Genomic DNA, 18100 nt, shown 5'->3' with positions numbered 1-18100 from the left:
CCCTTTTCCCCCAAATTGCCCCTGTCCTGCACTGCAGTTGGTTGTCGTTCGCTTCCAGACCCCTGCTTATGAGCAGTCCCATTGCCTTTCAAGGAAAGCAACGGTTTTTGTGCCTGTGAGGGCTGGTTGAGCATTGCAAAGAGTCAGGAGAGGGGAAAAAAGCTCCAGCACTGACAGGAAAGGGTTAAAATCCCACCCTAATGTCCCCAAAGACATGGAGAGCAATGAAAATGTGGGATAGTGATTTCAGCACCCAAAGCAAGGTGTTGGCTCCTTTATAGGCTCAATGTGTTTCAACCATCCCTGGAGGCAGCTGCTTTGGGTAATAGGATTCCCATTTCAGAGACCTTTGGGAGGAGTGAGGATGAAGCCTGAGCTTCTCCCAACACTCCCAAGGAAGGTTTGGGGATGGGTTTAGATCTGCATCGTCTTTCCATGGACCTCCCTAAATGAGTTTCAGACACTGAAAGTCACCTTCATGTAAGTCTGGGTTTATAGACCATGCTGTAGATAAGCCCAAGCAGGACCCCCATCCTTCCCATCCCCTGGACAGAGCATGCCAGATATGGACCAGACTGCAGGAGCTCCTATAGGCAAGTTGAAGGCTTCACACATAGCACTGAGTTAAGTTGTGCTGCCTTCCCTCATTTCCTCCTGATGCTATCATAGAACATATATCATTAAATTGGGTTGGAAAGCACCTTAAGATCATCCAGTTCCAACCCCCTGCCATAGGCAGGGACACCTCACACTAAACCATGGCATTAAGGCTCTGTCCAACCTGGCCTTGAACACTGCCAGGGATGGAGCATTCACCACTTCTAAAAGCAGTAAAAGCAGAGGGACCAGATTTGCTCCCATTTGCTTTGCCAGCATCTCAGAAACAAAGGAAACCGTGACCAAACCTCTAAGGACCAGGCTTTCTATCAGATTGCAGAAGAGCTATGGGAGAGAAAGAAAAGGCACAACTCTGGAACTAAAACCCAACAAGATCTTTCCCCTGATAGGCAAAGCACTGCAGGGACACAGGCGTCAGTGTTAATCCTTCTCCTGGCACGCTCTGGAGAGTGTTTCAGTGTTGAAAACTGCCTCACATGCTCCCAGCTGAGCTGCAGATGTTGTGTTCGGATGGGTAGCATCAGCATGGAAACAGCTTGGTCTCGCATCCTCTGGGGCTGCGTCTTGGTTTAATAAGGTTGTCAAGATGGGGATCCCTGCCCAAGCTTTCTTCCAAGCTTTCCCAGTAAGGGAAGAGTGATTTTCATTACTATTTCAAGCCAGGCTACATGATCTCTTCACTTTGTAACCTGAGAGGCTGCTTCTGGGGTGAGATGTGGCTGTTGGCAAATCCCTTTTCTTCCCCCTTGCTCTGCTGAGCATCATCTCTGAGCAATGGCTTGCTAAGGTTAGAAAGAGAGGAGGTTTTAAAGGTTGGACCTAAAGTATTTGGACGTGATGGGAAGACAGGGAGAAAACAGTGGGAAAAGTGCTTGTCTTAATGTTCATTGCACACACATGCAAATAACATGTAAAAACCAGCCCATTAGGAGCACCCTGTGTTCAGGTTTGTCTGGAAAGGTTTCTTCAGGACTGAAAGTGCATGACAGGGACCAGGGTGCTGCTAATGAAGGCAACATCCAGAAGGCACTTGTTGGGGAGTAATAGATAACACAAAAGGATGGTGCATGGGTCTGTAAGCAAGCAGCTACAGAGTCACTGTGTTTTGGTGTGGAGACAGATGACTTTGTTTTGGGACACAAAAGCTTGCTCCAGACACACTGTTCTGCCCTGAGACCTGCAGAGCAGCTCAGTCCCCATTGTCCAGCATCACCACTCTTGAGCCAAGGGGCTGTGTGCAGGACCTCAAGGGTAAAACCTGGAGCATTGCAGATAACATGGGCCAGGGTATGAGAGTTTATAAAATCCACAAACAATCAAGTATTGGCTTATACAAATATATAAATTATTGTCAGTCTTACAAAAGGCACACTGCAAACCACCTCAGTCCGATCCTGTACAAATCCCATGGCCCCCCACCCTCCCTTCCCCACCTCCTCCTCAGCTTTCATCACAAAACATAAGGTGCTGCTGCTACGGATCCATGGCTATCGTGGCAACTGAGGACCTCTTTTTTGGTCAGCCCGATTTGTCGGTGGTACTGTCCTTCTTTGATGGTCTTCAGACACTGTATGTTCTTCCCCAAGGTGATGCTTTTGATGGAAGGCAGGTATTTCAGCACAGTCTTTGGTAAGGATGACACTCCTGTGCCAGAGAGGTTGAGCTCTTGTAGGGAGTTCAGCCCAAAGATCACTTCAGCAGTCAGTGACTTCAGGTTGGGATTGTTGGATAAATCCAGTACTTGGAGGGCTGGTAGCTCCTTGAAGCTATAGGGAGAGAACTCTCCCAAGCCACGCAGGCCACTGAGGGATAAATGAATCAGATCTTTCAGCCCCATGAAGTCTCCTTTCTCAACTTTGATTATGGGGTTCCCATCAAGATTTAAGTATCGGAGGGGGATGCCTTGAAGGTTTGGCACAGACGTTAACCTGTTCCCAGAAAGATTCAAGTTCTGGATATTTGGGATGCTCTTTTCACGGTGTCTTGTAATTGTGCTGAGCATATTGTTGGATAGATCCACATTCAAGGGTTTTCCTTGACCTTTTGAAGCAAAAATGTCCATCGCTATATCCGAGAGCTTGTTATTGCTCAAATCTATGTCTCCCAAAGGAGAACTGGAGAAACAGTCCTCGGGAAGGACTTCCAAAGAGTTATGACTCAGGTCCAAGGACTCCAGGTATCGAAGCCTGGAGAAGGTTGTGGAGGAAATCTTGGCAATCTTATTGTAGCTCAGGTCAAGGCTCACCAAGGTGGTGTATCCAGGGCCAGTGAGCTTCGATTCATTGATTGTTTCCAGTTTGTTTGATGATAGATCCAAATAGGAGGTATCCAGAGGGATTGGAACGGGAACAATGTGTGAGCCTATTCCACTGCAGTCCACCTTGGTCAGGCTAAAGCTGTCAAAGAGACCGAAGCTTTCCACTTCACAGTGGCAACCAGGGAAGCAGGTCTTGGTGGTACTGAAACAAGGAAGGAGAAGCAGCAAGTTGAACCAGGGTAGGAACTGCATTGTTGACCTGGAAAACAAGAGGATAAGAAAATAGGTTTAATTGCTGTAGATGTGTAACAAGTTGTATGTATTCTCTTCTGTCTTTCCAAATGGGTAGATTAAGTATACCCTTAAACAGTATGGATGTCCTCAACACCTTATCTTTCACATTATGAACCCCAGTGGGAGCTTAATGGAGAAAGCAAATCGGGTCAACAGTCTTGAAGATATAACCGAGTTAAGAAACAACAGGAAATCAGCTGTAAGAACAGTAAGAACTTGCCTATCAGCAAGATCTATCCTTTTGAGTGGGCCACAGAAGGAGCTAAATGACAGCTCAAACATTGAGTCATTTTATAGCCTGGCAAACTTCAGCACACAGAGGTCTTCATGTAAGGGCATGCATTTGGGAGTCTTGCACTAGAGAAATCATTTAGGCTATGCACCCAGTGGGAGCCTTAGGTGTCCAAAAGCCTTATCAGGAAAGGAAAAACCAAAGCTCCATTTAAATTTCCTATAGATGAGAGAGATAACAGCATCATCAGAACAGGTCCAGGATGAACAGCTAGAAAGGAGCTCCCTTCTGCCCAAATGGACTGCACGTCTCCTTTGCTTAGACTTCAGATGCTAATACAGAAGAGTTTAGGTAGCTAAAATCATTGCTTCATATCAGGTGGCTAAACCCAGTGTTCCTCAGGCTGGTGGCAAGCAGGAGAGACAACATCCCCTTGCCTGATGGAGCAGAGGAACCAAGGACCACTCAGTCTAACCCAGACTCTGCTGTAGTGAGCCCTGTACAGGTGAGTGGAGAGAGTCAATTTGTTCCATAGAGAGCCTCTGGGGAGGCTTTGCTAATTACATTAAGAATTCTCTGTGATTAACAATGGCAGCAAGCAGGGAGCAATCCCTAATGCTGGTTTTGAACTTCCTCCCTCTGAGGTGTTTCTGTCCCTTCATCATCACAGACAAGGGAGGAAGAGAGCTGATGTGCACCTCACTGGCCTCTTCTGATTGCATCCTAACACATCCTCTGCACAACTGTAGGCAACAGTGACTTCAACAGCCAGCCAAAACAGCTTTAGCTCTGCAACTCTGGAGGGGTTAAATTGGATGCCAGATCCTACAGGTCAACAAGGGCTTTCCTCTTTGGTTCCCATTGCAGTCACGGGTGACAGCTCCTCATGCCTTACAAGAGGCCAGCAATTTCCCACCAAACCAGGCAAGCAGAGCCATCATTGCTCACTGTCTATGCTGCTGGTGATAAAGAGACCCATGTGCCCAGCACTCCTTTAACCAAAGAAAACAAACCCCCTTTAAAATGCACATTCCCATCCCCATCTCAGCCCCCTTTGCTCTCTATTCTCACCTTTCCTGCTGCTGCTTGAAAGCACTTTATTTGCTTCCTTATGGGATCACCTTTCCCATACACCCTTTGATCTGGCTGAGGCACCTTCCCCACAGCCCTTGCACCTTCCCAGGGCCATTTCCTAGAAGTTCACACTTCATCCTCCCTCACCCAGCCCTTGGCAGCAGTTTCTCTCCCTTTCCAGCATTGGCTCTGCTCTGCTTCCCAGGGGTTACTTGCCAACGTGTAAAAGAAGCACAAAGGGGAGAAAAGCATTGCAAAAACATTGTCCTGGTCATTGATAGGATTTGTCTGGTGGTAGCTCCCAGACCTCCTGCTAATAGAGAGCAGGGATTGGGTCTCTGGCCAATGCTCCTGCAACTGGAGCGTTGCTAAAGGCCAATGCACAGTCTTCTGGGGTGCATTATTGTATAGGAACAACAGAAGATCAGCAAGATGAGCCCCAGCCCCAGCCCATTTCAACTGTTTCTTGAGTGAACACATATGTGTGCAGAGGGGATACACGGGTAGAGCTCCTTTATGCAGACACATCTCCAGATATCCCTTTCTTAATGACATCAGGGCTGATGTCCTCTGGTTCTGCGCAGACGGACCATAGAATCATAGAACAATTAGGGTTGGAAAGGACCTTGAGATCATCCAGTTCCAACCCCTGCCATGGGCAGGGACACCTCACACTAAACCATGGCACCCAAGGCTCTGTCCAACCTGGCCTTGAACACTGCCAGGGATGGAGCATTCACAGCTTCCCTGGGCAACCCATTCCAGTGCCTCAGCACCCTCACAGTAAAGAACTTCTTCCTTATATCCAATCTAAACCTCTGCTGTTTAAGTTTCAACCCGTTACCCCTTGTCCTATCACTACAGTCCCTAATGAAGAGTCCCTCCCCAGCATCCCTGTAGCCCCCTTCAGACACTGGAAGCTGCTCTGAAGTCTCCACGCAGCTTCTCTTCTCCAGACTAAATCCTCCTTCTTCCATGGTGCTGCATTTGGAATGCACTGAAATGTTTCATTACCAGGGGAAATCACAGCAGCAGGGAGCTCTTTGGGAACTCAGAAAGCAAAACCTCAAATGTTAAATGTCTCACTACAGGGAAGCACCTGCACTAACGTCAGCTCAGTCTCACAACAGACTGAGAGAGCTGGGTTTGTCCAGCATAGAGGAAAGAAGGCTCAGGGAGACCTTATCCATGTGCCAGGAGTTAAAGGGTGGCTGTAAAGAAGATGGAGACTCCCTTTGGACAAGGAGCCCCATGGGAAAGCCAAGGGGTGATGGGCACAAGTTGCTCCTGGGGAGATTCCCATTGGATACAAGAGGGAAATGTTACCCAATGAGAACAAGCAGCCCCTGGAATAATTTCCCTAGGGAAGTGGTGACTCCCTAGAGCTGGGCACTGTTAAGACTGTGCTGGACAGGGTGCTGGGACATCCAGTCTAGGTCATGTGTTGCCAAGGGAGGCTGGACCAGATGATCCTTGATGTCCCTTGTACCCTTAGATTCTATGATCCTATGATACTGGTATTTCTTCTCTCAAATCCCACTTGATGTCACAACAGGGAAAGCATCTCCTGACTTCTCCTTCAAAAGCCCAGCTCAGTTCCTCATGGCATCCTGTTGTCTCCAATGGGAGCTGGATCAGTCCCCAGCAGGCCCAAAGACATATCAAGGTGAGACTTGGCTTTCTGAGCACTGCTAAGAGCTTCATGGGCTCCTGCTGGGCCACCTGAAGAAAAGCAAAGGGGCAATTTCCAAAGTCCTGTTTTAACTGGGAACAGACTTTTTAGCAGGGCCTGCAGCAACAGGACAAGGGGGAATGGATTTAAACTAAAAGAGGGCAGATTCAGACTAGATATAAGGAAGAAACTTTATAATGAAGGTGCTGAGGCGCTGGCACAGGGTGCCCAGAGAAGCTGTGGCTGCCCCATCCCTGGCAGTGCTCAAGGCCAGGTTGGACACAGGGGCTTGGAGCAGCTGCTCCAGTGGAAGGGGTCCCTGCCTGTGGCAGGGGTTGGAGCTGGATGAGCTTTAAGGTCCCTTCCAACCCAAACCATTCTATGATTCTATGATTCCTTGAACTGAGACAAGAATCAAAGCCAGAGGTTCCATATACAGCTGCTTAAACCCCTTTGACATGGGAATTCCATTCCCAACCAGCTACAGAAACAACCTCCATAAGTGGGCAGATAAAGTGACTCCCACTGTACCACCCATTGCTGCAGCCAGCATCAAAGACACGACATTACACAGCTGAAATGCAGGACATAAAGCTCAGCTTAGCTATTTGCACAGCATCTATTGCCTCTTCCCTCCTCCAGCACTGCCCCAAATACTCTCTTACTGGCTTGCAATTGCTTTGCTGATGAGTTTCCACCCATTACTACCAGCTAAAAACTCCCTTATGGAGCAGCATGAAGCATTCATAGGCAAATAGGCCACTTGGCCAATAGCTCTGATAAAAGATAGGAGAAATAAAGGTACCGGTCACCTTCCACTCCAAGAAAAGAGTCTCCTGCATTGCCAGATAATGAAGGAAGAGCTTAGTCAGGTCCAGGCATGCTTTGTCATTGCATGGAGCAATCAATAGTGCTCTTTGAAATGAGGGAAGAAACACGCTGCAGGCATTTACTGTTCATCTGTGTACAGTGTGCGTTTGAAACCACATCAAATTGCCTTTGGATTGCTGCCTGCGAGCTGCTCTGTTGATAAAGGCAGGAAGCCAAGGTATCCCCTTGTAAACGGGAGATGAGTTATCCTGCTGAAGCACAGGGGAGATTCACCTGGAGGAAACTCCATGGGTCAGAAAATGCTGGCACCAGCACTAGGGATAGTAAAGGGAAAGCCATCAGAAGAAAGCAGCCCTTGGTTTGACCATTGACCCATTGACTATTCTGTAGCAGTTGTGATGTGAAGATATAGACTCATGGAATCAATCATAGAATCATAGAATGGTTTGGGTTGGAAAGCACCTTAAGATCATCCAGTTCCAACCCCTGCCATGGGCAGGGACACCTCACACTAAACCATGGCACCCAAGGCTCTGTCCAACCTGGCCTTGAGCACTGCCAGGGATGGAGCATTCACAACTTCCCTGGGCAACCCATTCCAGTGCCTCAGCACCCTCACAGTAAAGAACTTCTTCCTTATCTCCAACCTGAACTTCCCCTGTTTCAGTCTGAACCCATCACCCCTTGACCTATCACTACATGGGCAGAAACCTCGCACTGAGGTTTCCCTGCCAAATAAAAACCCCATTAAAATCTGATTTGAGAACCAGACTGCAGGAAACCCACATCTCAGCTGATGGTAAGGGGGTGGTGTGGGGGAGAGGAAAGCCTTGTTATGGTGCTGTTGCCAGTTCACACTTGTCACTGCACTTGATTTCCTCCTTCTCCTCTTCCTTTTCTCACTACTCTTCCCTGATCCACAGCTGAGTTTTCCACCTCATTCCCACCCAAGGAAGATGTGCTAACACATCCCGCGTTGGATGGAAGCCCATTGCTTAGGGACTGGTCCCCCCCTTGGATATGCAGAGATGAAGAGGATGCTACCCAGGCTTCCTCCGGTTGTCCTGGCAACCACCAAGCTGGAAATCCCAATAGCCAAAAATCAAGGACTAATTAAAAAGAGAAGGGGGAGATGTTTGGAAGTTTGTTGTTTGATGGGAGTCAGGAAGGGGACACCTCATTCTTCATGCTGCACTCCTCAGCATCAGCTGGAATGCAGCTGGAGTCATGGATGGGGACCGAAAGTCATCACATGAAGCTTAGAAAAGAAACCCCAGGTTGTGTCTGCAATGGTGTGAAGTGAAATAAATGGCTTCAGAAGGAGATGAAACCCACCTAAGGCCAGATCCATCCCTGGAATGCCCCATTTCTCCTTTTCCATAGTGGAACAGAATGTCCAGTCTTCCTTTGGTTCAGCTTCCCACCCCATCCCTGGCTGCATCTTCCAAACCCAAGTCCTGTCCAGCAACAAAGTGCATCCAGGATTAATCAGTTCAGCTCACTCATCCAAGAAAACCCTAATCTTCCTTCTTCTCCTTTGGTGGGACAGTTTTCCAGTGAATCAGGCTGCCCAGCCACAGATTAACCACCTCTGAGACAGGAATCAGGAAATCAGGACCTGTATTTTCAACAGCACCCCACAATTAGAGCAGATCAGGTATTAAGGTATTCCCCATCCCTGGCAATGCTCAAGGCCAGGTTGGACACAGGGGCTTGGAGCAGCTGCTCTAGTGGAAGCTGTCCCTGCCCATGGCAGGGGTTGGAACTGGATGAGCTTTAAGGTCCCTTCCAACCCAAACCAGTCTGTGAATCTATAACATGAATCTGTGCATACCTAAGGACAGATCCTGGTCATTTCCAAGTGTCCTGCTAATGTGCTGCTGGATTAATAACAGCAAATAGAGCAACCGTCAAAGGGAAGAGGCAAAAAGGAAGGGCTGCAATCCACCTATCCCAAACAGAGCTGCTCTTCCAGGAAAAGACAGAGGAGTTGGGTTAACAGCAATATTTCATCAGGAGGAAAATATGGGGATCATCTTCTGCCTCTTGCATCAGCCAAGTGAAGCAAAAGCAGAGTCTTTATAGTGAGGCCCACAGGGCCCACTTGGCTGCAATCAGTGCTGGGGGCAGGGGAAAGGGAAAGTTATTGGAAAGGGAAATGAGCTGCATAGGCTGATAGAGGCCATAAATCCTCCAGGCTGGAAAACACAGAGAGATAGTTGGCTCTTTCTCTCTTTAAATACTTGGGAGGCTCTGGGATGCAGCTGGGACGGTGGCTCCAGAGCATCAGGATGGTCCTGGATGGCTTCTCCAAGCACAGAATTACTTCAGACACCTTTCCTTTCTCCTCCTGCCATTAATTACTCTGTAAACTAAGGGTAATTGTTGAGTAAGGTGCAGCTCTAGTAACAGCTCCACTTTTCCAGTGCGGACTCTCCCAGGCTGAGTCCAGATTACACCAGAGATGCAATCACAGCCCAGTCTCCAGATCCCATAGGCCAATATGAGCAGGCAGCAAAACTAGCTCAAACCAGACACTATTAATCCCTCAATTCACAGGCACACACCCCTCACATGATAAAGGAATTGCTGCTGACAAGGTTACTGGTTCTTATTTGTGTGTGTTGGAAGTAAAGGTCATCCAGCCTTTTACTTTGCTTGCTTCAGACCGGCTCTTCTTCCCCACATACCTGAAGCAAAAAGCTGCTTTTGTCCCCCCTATAAAGCTTATTAAAGCAGTTAGTGCTTCCTCACAATGGAGCTTTGGTGTGAATGGCAACAGGGCTTTCTAACCTATGTGTTATCTTGTGTTGTTTGTTGGTTTTGGGGTGCACTCTGCAGAACTGGTCCTGGTTTTATACTCAGGGTTGTGATTTATTGGATCTAAGGAGAGGAAGGGTAATGAGAGTGTCTGCTGTTTCAGTTTGATCCTGTATTTGCTTAGATCATAGAATCAAAGTGGTTTGGATTGGAAGGGACCTTAGGACTCATCCAGTTCCAACCCTTCCCATGGGCACCTTCCACTAGAGCAGCTTGCTCCAAGCTGCATCCAACCTAGCCTTGAACACTGCCAGGGACAGGTTTAGGGGAGTTCAGTGGAGTTACTCTGGGTATCAATGACAGCAGGATGAGAATTAGCCTCTTGGCTCTTCTAAATTCATCTTGATTTCATGGACCCTCCATTAGGACCCATTGCACAAGCTGCTTGCAGGTGGTAAGTTATCACCCATCACACGGATGGTTTTATCAATGGGAAGTGCAACACTGCTTAAAGAGAATAGTCAGTCACAGTTATCCATCAGGATATAAAGAAGGGGATATGCAACCTGGTCCTCTCCTTCTCCTCACCTTATTACCCCACCAGTGCATGCAAGCATTGGGATGGGGGGAAACTCAGCCACTGGGATGGTGGTTTTAGCCCTTATGGCTCAATGTAAAGAGACACCGAGCACCTGAACAAGAGATAAATCACTCTGCAGGTGATGAACATTTTTTGCTCTATCTTCCTGCTCACTGGGGAAAATCAGAATTAAAAGTAGGGAATAAAGACCCAAAAAAAAACCAGGAAAAGAAAAAAATTCTCTATTAATTCCTTTCTGCTTTAATGATTTCTAATAACGGATGTACAAGCACCTCCTTTGCATTCAGCCAAGAGCTCCACTACCAAAAGAGGACTTGTCAGCAAGTAATTAACCCAGTGGTATCAGGAATCTACATTACCAGGCTATGGAAAAATAAGATACAATAGGCACCGAACTGGTAATGGAAAGAAAAAGTCATCTCTGTTTCTGCAATGCAGAGATGTGCTTGTGCTTAAGGCAACCTTAAGGGCAGAGTGATGGGGATGGGTGGGCTCAGGATGGGATTTATCCTCCTTGACTGGGGATCCCCAGGGATCACAGGAGATAGATGAATGAAGGACATCTTGAGCCAGTGCTTTATTTGCTGTGGGAGGTGCTTTGGACCCCTTCAAGTGATTTAAAGAGAGGGCAGAACTGCTGTGAATGGGGCCAAGGTGCTGCTCCCAGATACGGACAAGAACCCCATTGCTCTGCATGAGCACTGAGATGTGGATCTCAGCAGGAAACATGGAATTTGGGTTGTGGACAGGCAGAAGGGGCAAGGACACAAAACCCAAGACACCATTTCTCATTTCCCTCACATTTCAGTTATATCCATTCCCTTTTTCTCAGCTCCAGACATAAACTACTGAGCCAAAACCGCAATGATTTTCCAGCATCCCACCCATCCTTCAGATTCTCATCGCTGTTACAGGGATGGGTTAGATAAGACTGGCAAGAGCAAACCCAGATTGTTAAGCATCAGGATCATTTCACAACCCCAAAGCCAAATCCAAGCAGCCTCTCAACCCCCCATAGGCTGCAGGAAAGATGGATATAGATGGAACGCTCCAAACCCTATAGCTTCACACTATGGGTTCATTTCCAAATGTTTGCCATCCTTTGCTCAGGCTGAAACAGCCTCTGTTCTATTGGGTTTTTTTAAGTAGGAAGAAAAATATGATGCTTTTCTTATATACAAAACAATTGGAAAGACCTATTAAAATAATCTTTGCTCCAACTGTTCGTGTCACAAATCCCATCTGCTTTGCAAAAGGCAACAGGTAATTTATCATCCTAGTGTTTAAACAGTTAAGAGCTCATTCCCCTGGTGCAACCTCCTTCCTCCAGCATCCCTCATCCCCCCTCGAAGGAGGAAATCAAACTGTGGTGTATTTTGGGCTCTGACAAAGGGAAACCTGTGCGGGCAGGTCTGCCAACCCACACAGTGAGTTCCAGCTGATTTACATCCACAGCTGAAACAGGGACAATCCCTACCCCAAGAGCTACGTGCTGCAAAAAACACCTCTTGGAAGCAAAAAACCACCTCTTGGAGGCAAAAAACCAGCTCAAACCCCAGGAATTTCCCCTCGAGTAGGGAAGAAGCCCTAACCCTAACCCATGCCTCCAGCATGGGCAAATTAAATCACTGCGGCCCAAAGGCAGTGAGCCCAGGAAGCTGTCAGGTTAACAGCAGTTCTATTGGGATGGGGGGAAAGGGTCTCCTATGGCTTCTGGAAGTGGTTTTCCTTGCCAGAGCTGTGCTTGTGCCCGGAGGAGGCGTTCCCGAAAGGAAATGGAGTTTGCCAAGCCCCTGGAGTACCTCCTGGCAGCACTATGGGGGATTCATGGGGCTTGATGGGGTGTGAGCATCCCAGCCCCATTGTTATGCCAGATGAAGGATGGCTCAAAGTGGGAGCATCGGTGGGGGTACACCAGCTCCAGCAGCATGGGATGCATGGGATCAGACAAGGGATGCAGGACCGCAGGGCTCCAGCATCACCCCAAATCCTTGTATAATCAATGAGCCCTGATTCTGATCCTTCCCCTTTTCTTTCTCACCATAAGCGTTTCCAGGAACAGGAGGTCTCAGTGTCCCAGCACTCAGTGCAACAGAGACCTCATCTCAGCTGGGAACACAAATATTTTCTTAACCTCCTCAAACTCTGCCCAAATAGGATCTTTTATCACAAACCCAGTGACACATCCCAGAATGGGAGTGCAAATGAGTTAGTTGTTTTGGCACAAGCAGGAGGACAGAGCAGCCCTTTGGCTTGGCACTTCATAGCAAAAGGAGTTTTATACTGGTTTTTAAGCCAGCTCTAATGTATTTTGCTGTAGAGGGACTTGGTGAAGCCATCACCAGACCCCCCTGCCCCATCATCACCAATGGTCAAGGCCTCACAGTGATGCCCAGAGGAAGGCTGTGAGTACTCAGGCTTTACTCAAACCACAGCAATGACCTGAGGATTAAACCCTGACTCTCCAGGGCTGCATATCCCTCTGCAAAGCATCAGTTTGGAAGTGATGGATCCCAGCTTCATCTGCAGCATCAGGGTTGCACACACTTCCCCCTCCTCTTGGACCATTCCTGGTCTCAGAGTAGGAAGCTGATGTGAATGTTTAAAGCATAAACCAACCAAGGTCTTCTTAGCTACTCAATTACTGAAAGCTGAAATGATCCTAGCAAAGTTCTTCTATAGCTTAATTCTTCAGCTTCAGCTGAATTCTTATAGCTTCAGCTATAGGCTCTCCCACACCTGACCCCCATCCAATTCCTGTGCCAGCTCCGGCTATGACAATGCTTTATCGGAGCACTCCAGCTCCCAGAGCCATGATATCATTCAAGAGGAATGCACTCTGGGATGAACATCGTACACCAGGACAGTGAGACGCACTAAGATGTGCAGCACAGGAGAGGAAACCTCTTACCTGTGATGCACACTTCTGTTAATAGAGCCATGTCTTTGTGCCCAACTGGGGAATGCCACATGCAACACATGTCCCTGGAATGGCACATACACTATCCCATCCCTTGCACAGGTTGAAAGGACCCACCAGCAGCTGTCTGGTCCATGAGAGCAAGGTCTGATATCTATGGATGTACCCCATGTGCCTGACTTGGTTTGCATTTGGTCACACCAGGTGGCTGCAGAAGGACCAGGCTGCATGGATGGATATGGTGGGTTCCCCTGGAGAGGATGAGCTGGGTAGGGGGAAGGAAGGAAGGAAGGGAGAGAGAACGGATGGTGCTGGAGGAAGATAAAGCATCCCAGGGTGATGGCTTTGTTCCTCCTGGTGAGAAACAGCTGGTGAGCTACAGCATCCCAGTCATCCCAGTGTGACCAGCAAGTTGAAGGAGGTGGTTCTACACCTCTGCTCTGGGGAGACCCCACTTGCAGCACTGTGTGCAGTTCTGGTGTCCTCAACATAAGAAGGACATGGAACTGTTGGAACAAGTCCAGAGGAGGCCACGAGGATGAGCAGGGGCTGGAGCAGCTCCTGTATGGAGCCAGGCTGAGAACATTGGGGCTGTTGAGCCTGGAGAAGAAAAGCTGCATGGAGACCTCAGAGCAGCTTCCAGTGTCTGAAGGGGGCTCCAAGGATGCTGGAGAGGGGCTCTTCATCAGGGACTGCAGTGATAGGACAAGGGGTGATGGGTTCAGACTGAAACAGGGGAAGTTCAGGTTGGAGATAAGGCAGAAGCTGTTCCCTGGGAGGGTGCTGAGGCGCTGGCACAGGGTGCCCAGAGAAGCTGTGAATGCCCCATCCCTGGCAGTGTTCAAGGCCAGGTTGGACACAGGGGCTTGGAGCAGCTGCTCCAGTGGAAGGGGTCCCTGCCCATGGCAGGGGTTGGAGCTGGATGAGCTTTAAGGTCCCTTCCAACCCAAACCACTCCATGGTTCCATGATCCTGTATCTCTAAGGGCTTTCCAGCTCTTTCTCCCTGAAACAGAGGTGTCTGTGAATCAGTTGTCCAAACGCTGCCTCCTGTGTGTCTTGGCCATGGTGCTCTCCCTGGCTCCATCAAGCAGAGGCAGCACCAGCCAGAATCATGCACAGAGCAGAGGGAAAAGGAATCCCCCTCGTTTGGGCCCTGGCACAGGGATTTTAGGAGGACCCCATGCAGCTTTAGCCCTTTGAAAGGCAGCAGCTCCCAACCTCCTAACACCCTGCGGGGCTGCTGGCTTCAATAAGAGGGCAAAGCAAGGAGGCAACATGAGGCTGAGTGCCCCTCGGTGCTGCCTCCATCACCCAGGGCTTCTCTGTGGGGTTTTGCTTTATTTCTGTGGTTGTTTTTATGGGTCTTTTCCATACACAATAACCTCTTTGCTGCCTGTGGCTCTCAGCGTGCAGCTGCAGACCCTCCACCGAGGAGATAATACATACAGTCCTGGCCCTTATTGTTCCAAACAGCACAGCTGGAGGCTCCTGTCTCCTTCCCTTCCCAGCCTTTCTTCTCCCCCCCTACAATAACCCTTGCAATGTGATGCTGTGAACAATGAATGGCAGTGAAACTGCTCCATCGAGCATCAGCCAGGGCTTCAGGAGCTGCCTCCACTCCACCAAAGCACACAAGACATTCCTTATGCCCTGTGGGTCTCCTAAAAGGTTTGGGAATAGGGGATTTGGGAATGGGTAAAGCTGACAAAGGGTTTACCACCAGGGCATCATCCCCGCTGTGGTACCCACCCCAGGTGATGCTTCCCTGCCCCAATGATGTGATGTTGTGGTACCTCCTTAGCCCTTTGCTTTCTTTCCCTGGCCCAGGATCCTCCAGTTCCTGGTGCAGGAGTTTGGAGAGCAAAGTCATCTAACATGGATTAGGACAACTACATTCCCAGCAGGACCCATTTCATATTGTTGATGAGTATGGGTCCCCCTATTTATGTGCCTCAGTTTCCCTCCTGACACCTGAAGCATGACTAATTCCACCGGTGCTCATTCCCATGTGGGCATGTGGGGATGATGGTGCCATTCCCAGATCCAAATCCCACCAGATTAACTGGGAAGGTCTCACAAACCAAGACATCCCAGTCTCAGCCCACATAGAAGCCCCCAGACAACACCACCACTGCCACAACTGGTCCAGCCAAATGCCATCACTGCCTTCATGCACCATGTCCAGCTCCTGCCTTGCCTGGATGCTCTGCGGACACCAGCCTTGCTTTGCCCTTTGTGAATGGGCAGCTAGGGACAGGGAAAGGGACATCGGGGAGGTGGTTGTGATGGGGAAGTATCCCAGTGTCCCTCCACTGCAGTCCCAGTGCCTGCCAACAGTAGGTCTGGCTCTTTCTGCCCACCCATGGCACTCACCTCCCCTGGCTCCATCCTATCCCCATCCCTGTTCCCTTGGTTTTGGCACAGCTCTGTGGCATTTCTGCCATACCATGGAGATGTTCAAAGTCACACACAACCGTATTCCTCTGCCATTTAACCCTCTATTAAGCCACCTCCTGACCCAATTTGACCTGATTTCACTACCAGCAGAGTAAGACATCCCAAATCACAACATCCCATAGTATTGGCTACATGGCCCCTTGCACCCTAACCCTTTCCCCAAAGACAGGGGAGGCCACCATGCACCATGCTGGGAACCTGAGAGATAGGGACATCACCACAGGACATTTTGGGACAGTCCAGAAGAGCAATGCTTTCCCCCAGTGCATGAGGGTGGCCAGGTTCAGAGTTACCCTGTGGTGCTGCGACCATTTGAAGTGGAGATCTCATGCAAGAGGCTGCAAATCTCCTGTCCTGAGTAAATACAGAGGCAGCATCTTTGGTGTGAGCTTTACAAGGGCCTGTAGGGCCAGGCCAAGGGGAATGGCTTGAACCTGCCCAAGAGAGGGGAGACTGAGCTGAGCTCTTAGGCAGAAGCTGTTCCCTGGGAGGGTGCTGAGGCGCTGGCACAGGGTGCCCAGAGAAGCTGTGGCTGCCCCATCCCTGGCAGTGCTCAAGGCCAGGTTGGACACAGGGGCTTGGAGCAGCTGCTCCAGTGGAAGGCATTGGGGTTGGAACTGGATGAGGTTTAAGATCCCTTCCAACATAAACTACTCTGTGATTCTATGACCATATGATGAAAGGGCTTTGGAGGAAAGGCCTCCTCCATCCTGCTGTCTGAAGCTCAGCCTCTCCATGCCCCCTGTCACAGACACCTCATCCTCAAGGTTGGGAGGAAAATGAATGATTCTGGGGTCAGGGCCATGTCCTGCCCCACTCCGATTGCTCAGCATGCATTTGTCACCCCAGACATGATAGGGGTGAGGAATCGCATCTGGTTGGACCCATTTGCCACAGCAGGGCTTTGCCTTAAAGCCTCAGTGTTTCCCAATGAGGGTTATCTTACTTGGAGTGAAAAACAACCCTAAAGGTCCTTATGTGAGCTCCTGGACATGAACCAGGGGGAAAGAGAGGAGTCAGCATCACAGACACACAGATAGCGAAGAAGAAGCAGGAGAGGGGAAAGGGGAAGGAAAAGAAAGCCCACAAGTGTCAGCACTCGGCTGTTACACACAGCACATGGCCCTGCACTCAGCCACAGCAAAGATAAAGTGCTTCATTCCAGTTTGCCACTGCTGCAACAGGCAGAATTCCAGCCCGGTTAATGCAACTCTGGAATGTCCCATACTAAGGCAGCCAGGTTGGTTTAATCTTTGGCAGTGTCTGTAAGCAGCAGGGGGAGGGCTGGGATGATGCTCAGAGCATGTATTTCCCCCCCCCCCCCACATCACGCATACTCCAATAAGGAATGATGGGAATTCCCAAGAAATTAAAGAAATACATATAAAAACCTCAATACGACTGAAAATCACCATATTTCCCTGGAATGAATGGCTGAGCCCTTCATCCATTCACCTCCATCAGTGCCAAGTTTTAAGACAAGAATCAGCTTGCTCAAGCCAGGCTTTATCTCTTCCCAGCCCTCAACATCTCCGGTGTTGGGAAGTTCCCTTTGATAGCCTGGCAGCACCACGGCTCCCAGGGTACCAGGGGTGAGGATGCCTTGTCTTATCCCACCTTCCAGCCTCTGCTTCTCCCCACCGAAAGCTGACAAGTGAGGAGGAGGAGGAGGGAAAAGAGGCTGAAAGAGGAGGAAAAGAAGCAGTTAGGGATGGAGGGGAAACTCCAAACCTCTGGAAAACGATGGCTTACCTTTATTTCCCAGCTCTGTCTCCACCGGGGTGGCACACGCTGCTGGTCACTGCAGGGATGGGGTTACAGAGGATGCTTTATCCTGTATTCAAAAACATAGGAGACTTCAGCTTGCTGTTCTGTTTTACAGCTCTTTCCTGCCACCCATTCGATGCTGGGCTATTCCTTGTGCTCAACCTTAAGGAATACGGGTGCAGGAGATCCTCCCCCTGACCCTGCAGCCTTCCCTTCCATTCCACCTCGCTGTCAGATATTAACACCCCCTGGGATGTCCCTCACGTCCTCATTCCCTCCGGGCATTCTGTAATTGCTCCCTATTGCCTTCGCCAGCAGCTGCTCAGATCCATTCACAAACCAGCAGCGTCTCCCCGCAGCACAGCTCGCTCTGGGATACTGCAAGGGAAAACCCGTGGTCCGGGATACTGCAAAGGGAAAACCTGTTCTGGGATACTGCAAAGGGAAACCCCATGGTCCTGGATACTGCAAAGGGAAACCCCATGGTCCTGGATGCTGCAGAGGGAAACCCCATGGTCCTGGATACTGCAGAGGGAAAACCCATGCTCCGGGTGCTGCCACCCAACCTCCTTCCTACCCCATCCAGAGCATCACTCACCCCACCACCTCCAGAGA

At 49.4% G+C, this 18100-nt stretch overlaps 1 protein-coding gene across 1 annotated transcript; it reads right to left on the bottom strand.

The window, feature by feature from the left end:
• Window positions 1–937: 937 nt before the first annotated feature.
• TSKU (tsukushi, small leucine rich proteoglycan) lies at window positions 938–17495 on the bottom strand. The gene is made up of 2 exons (XM_034060246.1): window positions 17471–17495; window positions 938–3134 (listed from the first exon to the last, which is right to left on the bottom strand). Exon 2 carries the CDS (start codon window positions 3125–3127, stop codon window positions 2069–2071), a length of 1059 nt encoding a protein of 352 aa, XP_033916137.1. The 5' UTR covers window positions 3128–3134; window positions 17471–17495; the 3' UTR covers window positions 938–2068.
• Window positions 17496–18100: the final 605 nt, after the last annotated feature.

Source organism: Melopsittacus undulatus, chromosome 2 (assembly GCF_012275295.1).
Source record: "Melopsittacus undulatus isolate bMelUnd1 chromosome 2, bMelUnd1.mat.Z, whole genome shotgun sequence".
Taxonomy (NCBI): Eukaryota; Metazoa; Chordata; class Aves; order Psittaciformes; family Psittaculidae; genus Melopsittacus; species Melopsittacus undulatus.
The sequence above is the reverse complement of the archived record's forward strand: the minus strand, read 5'-3'. Positions and strand labels throughout refer to the sequence as shown.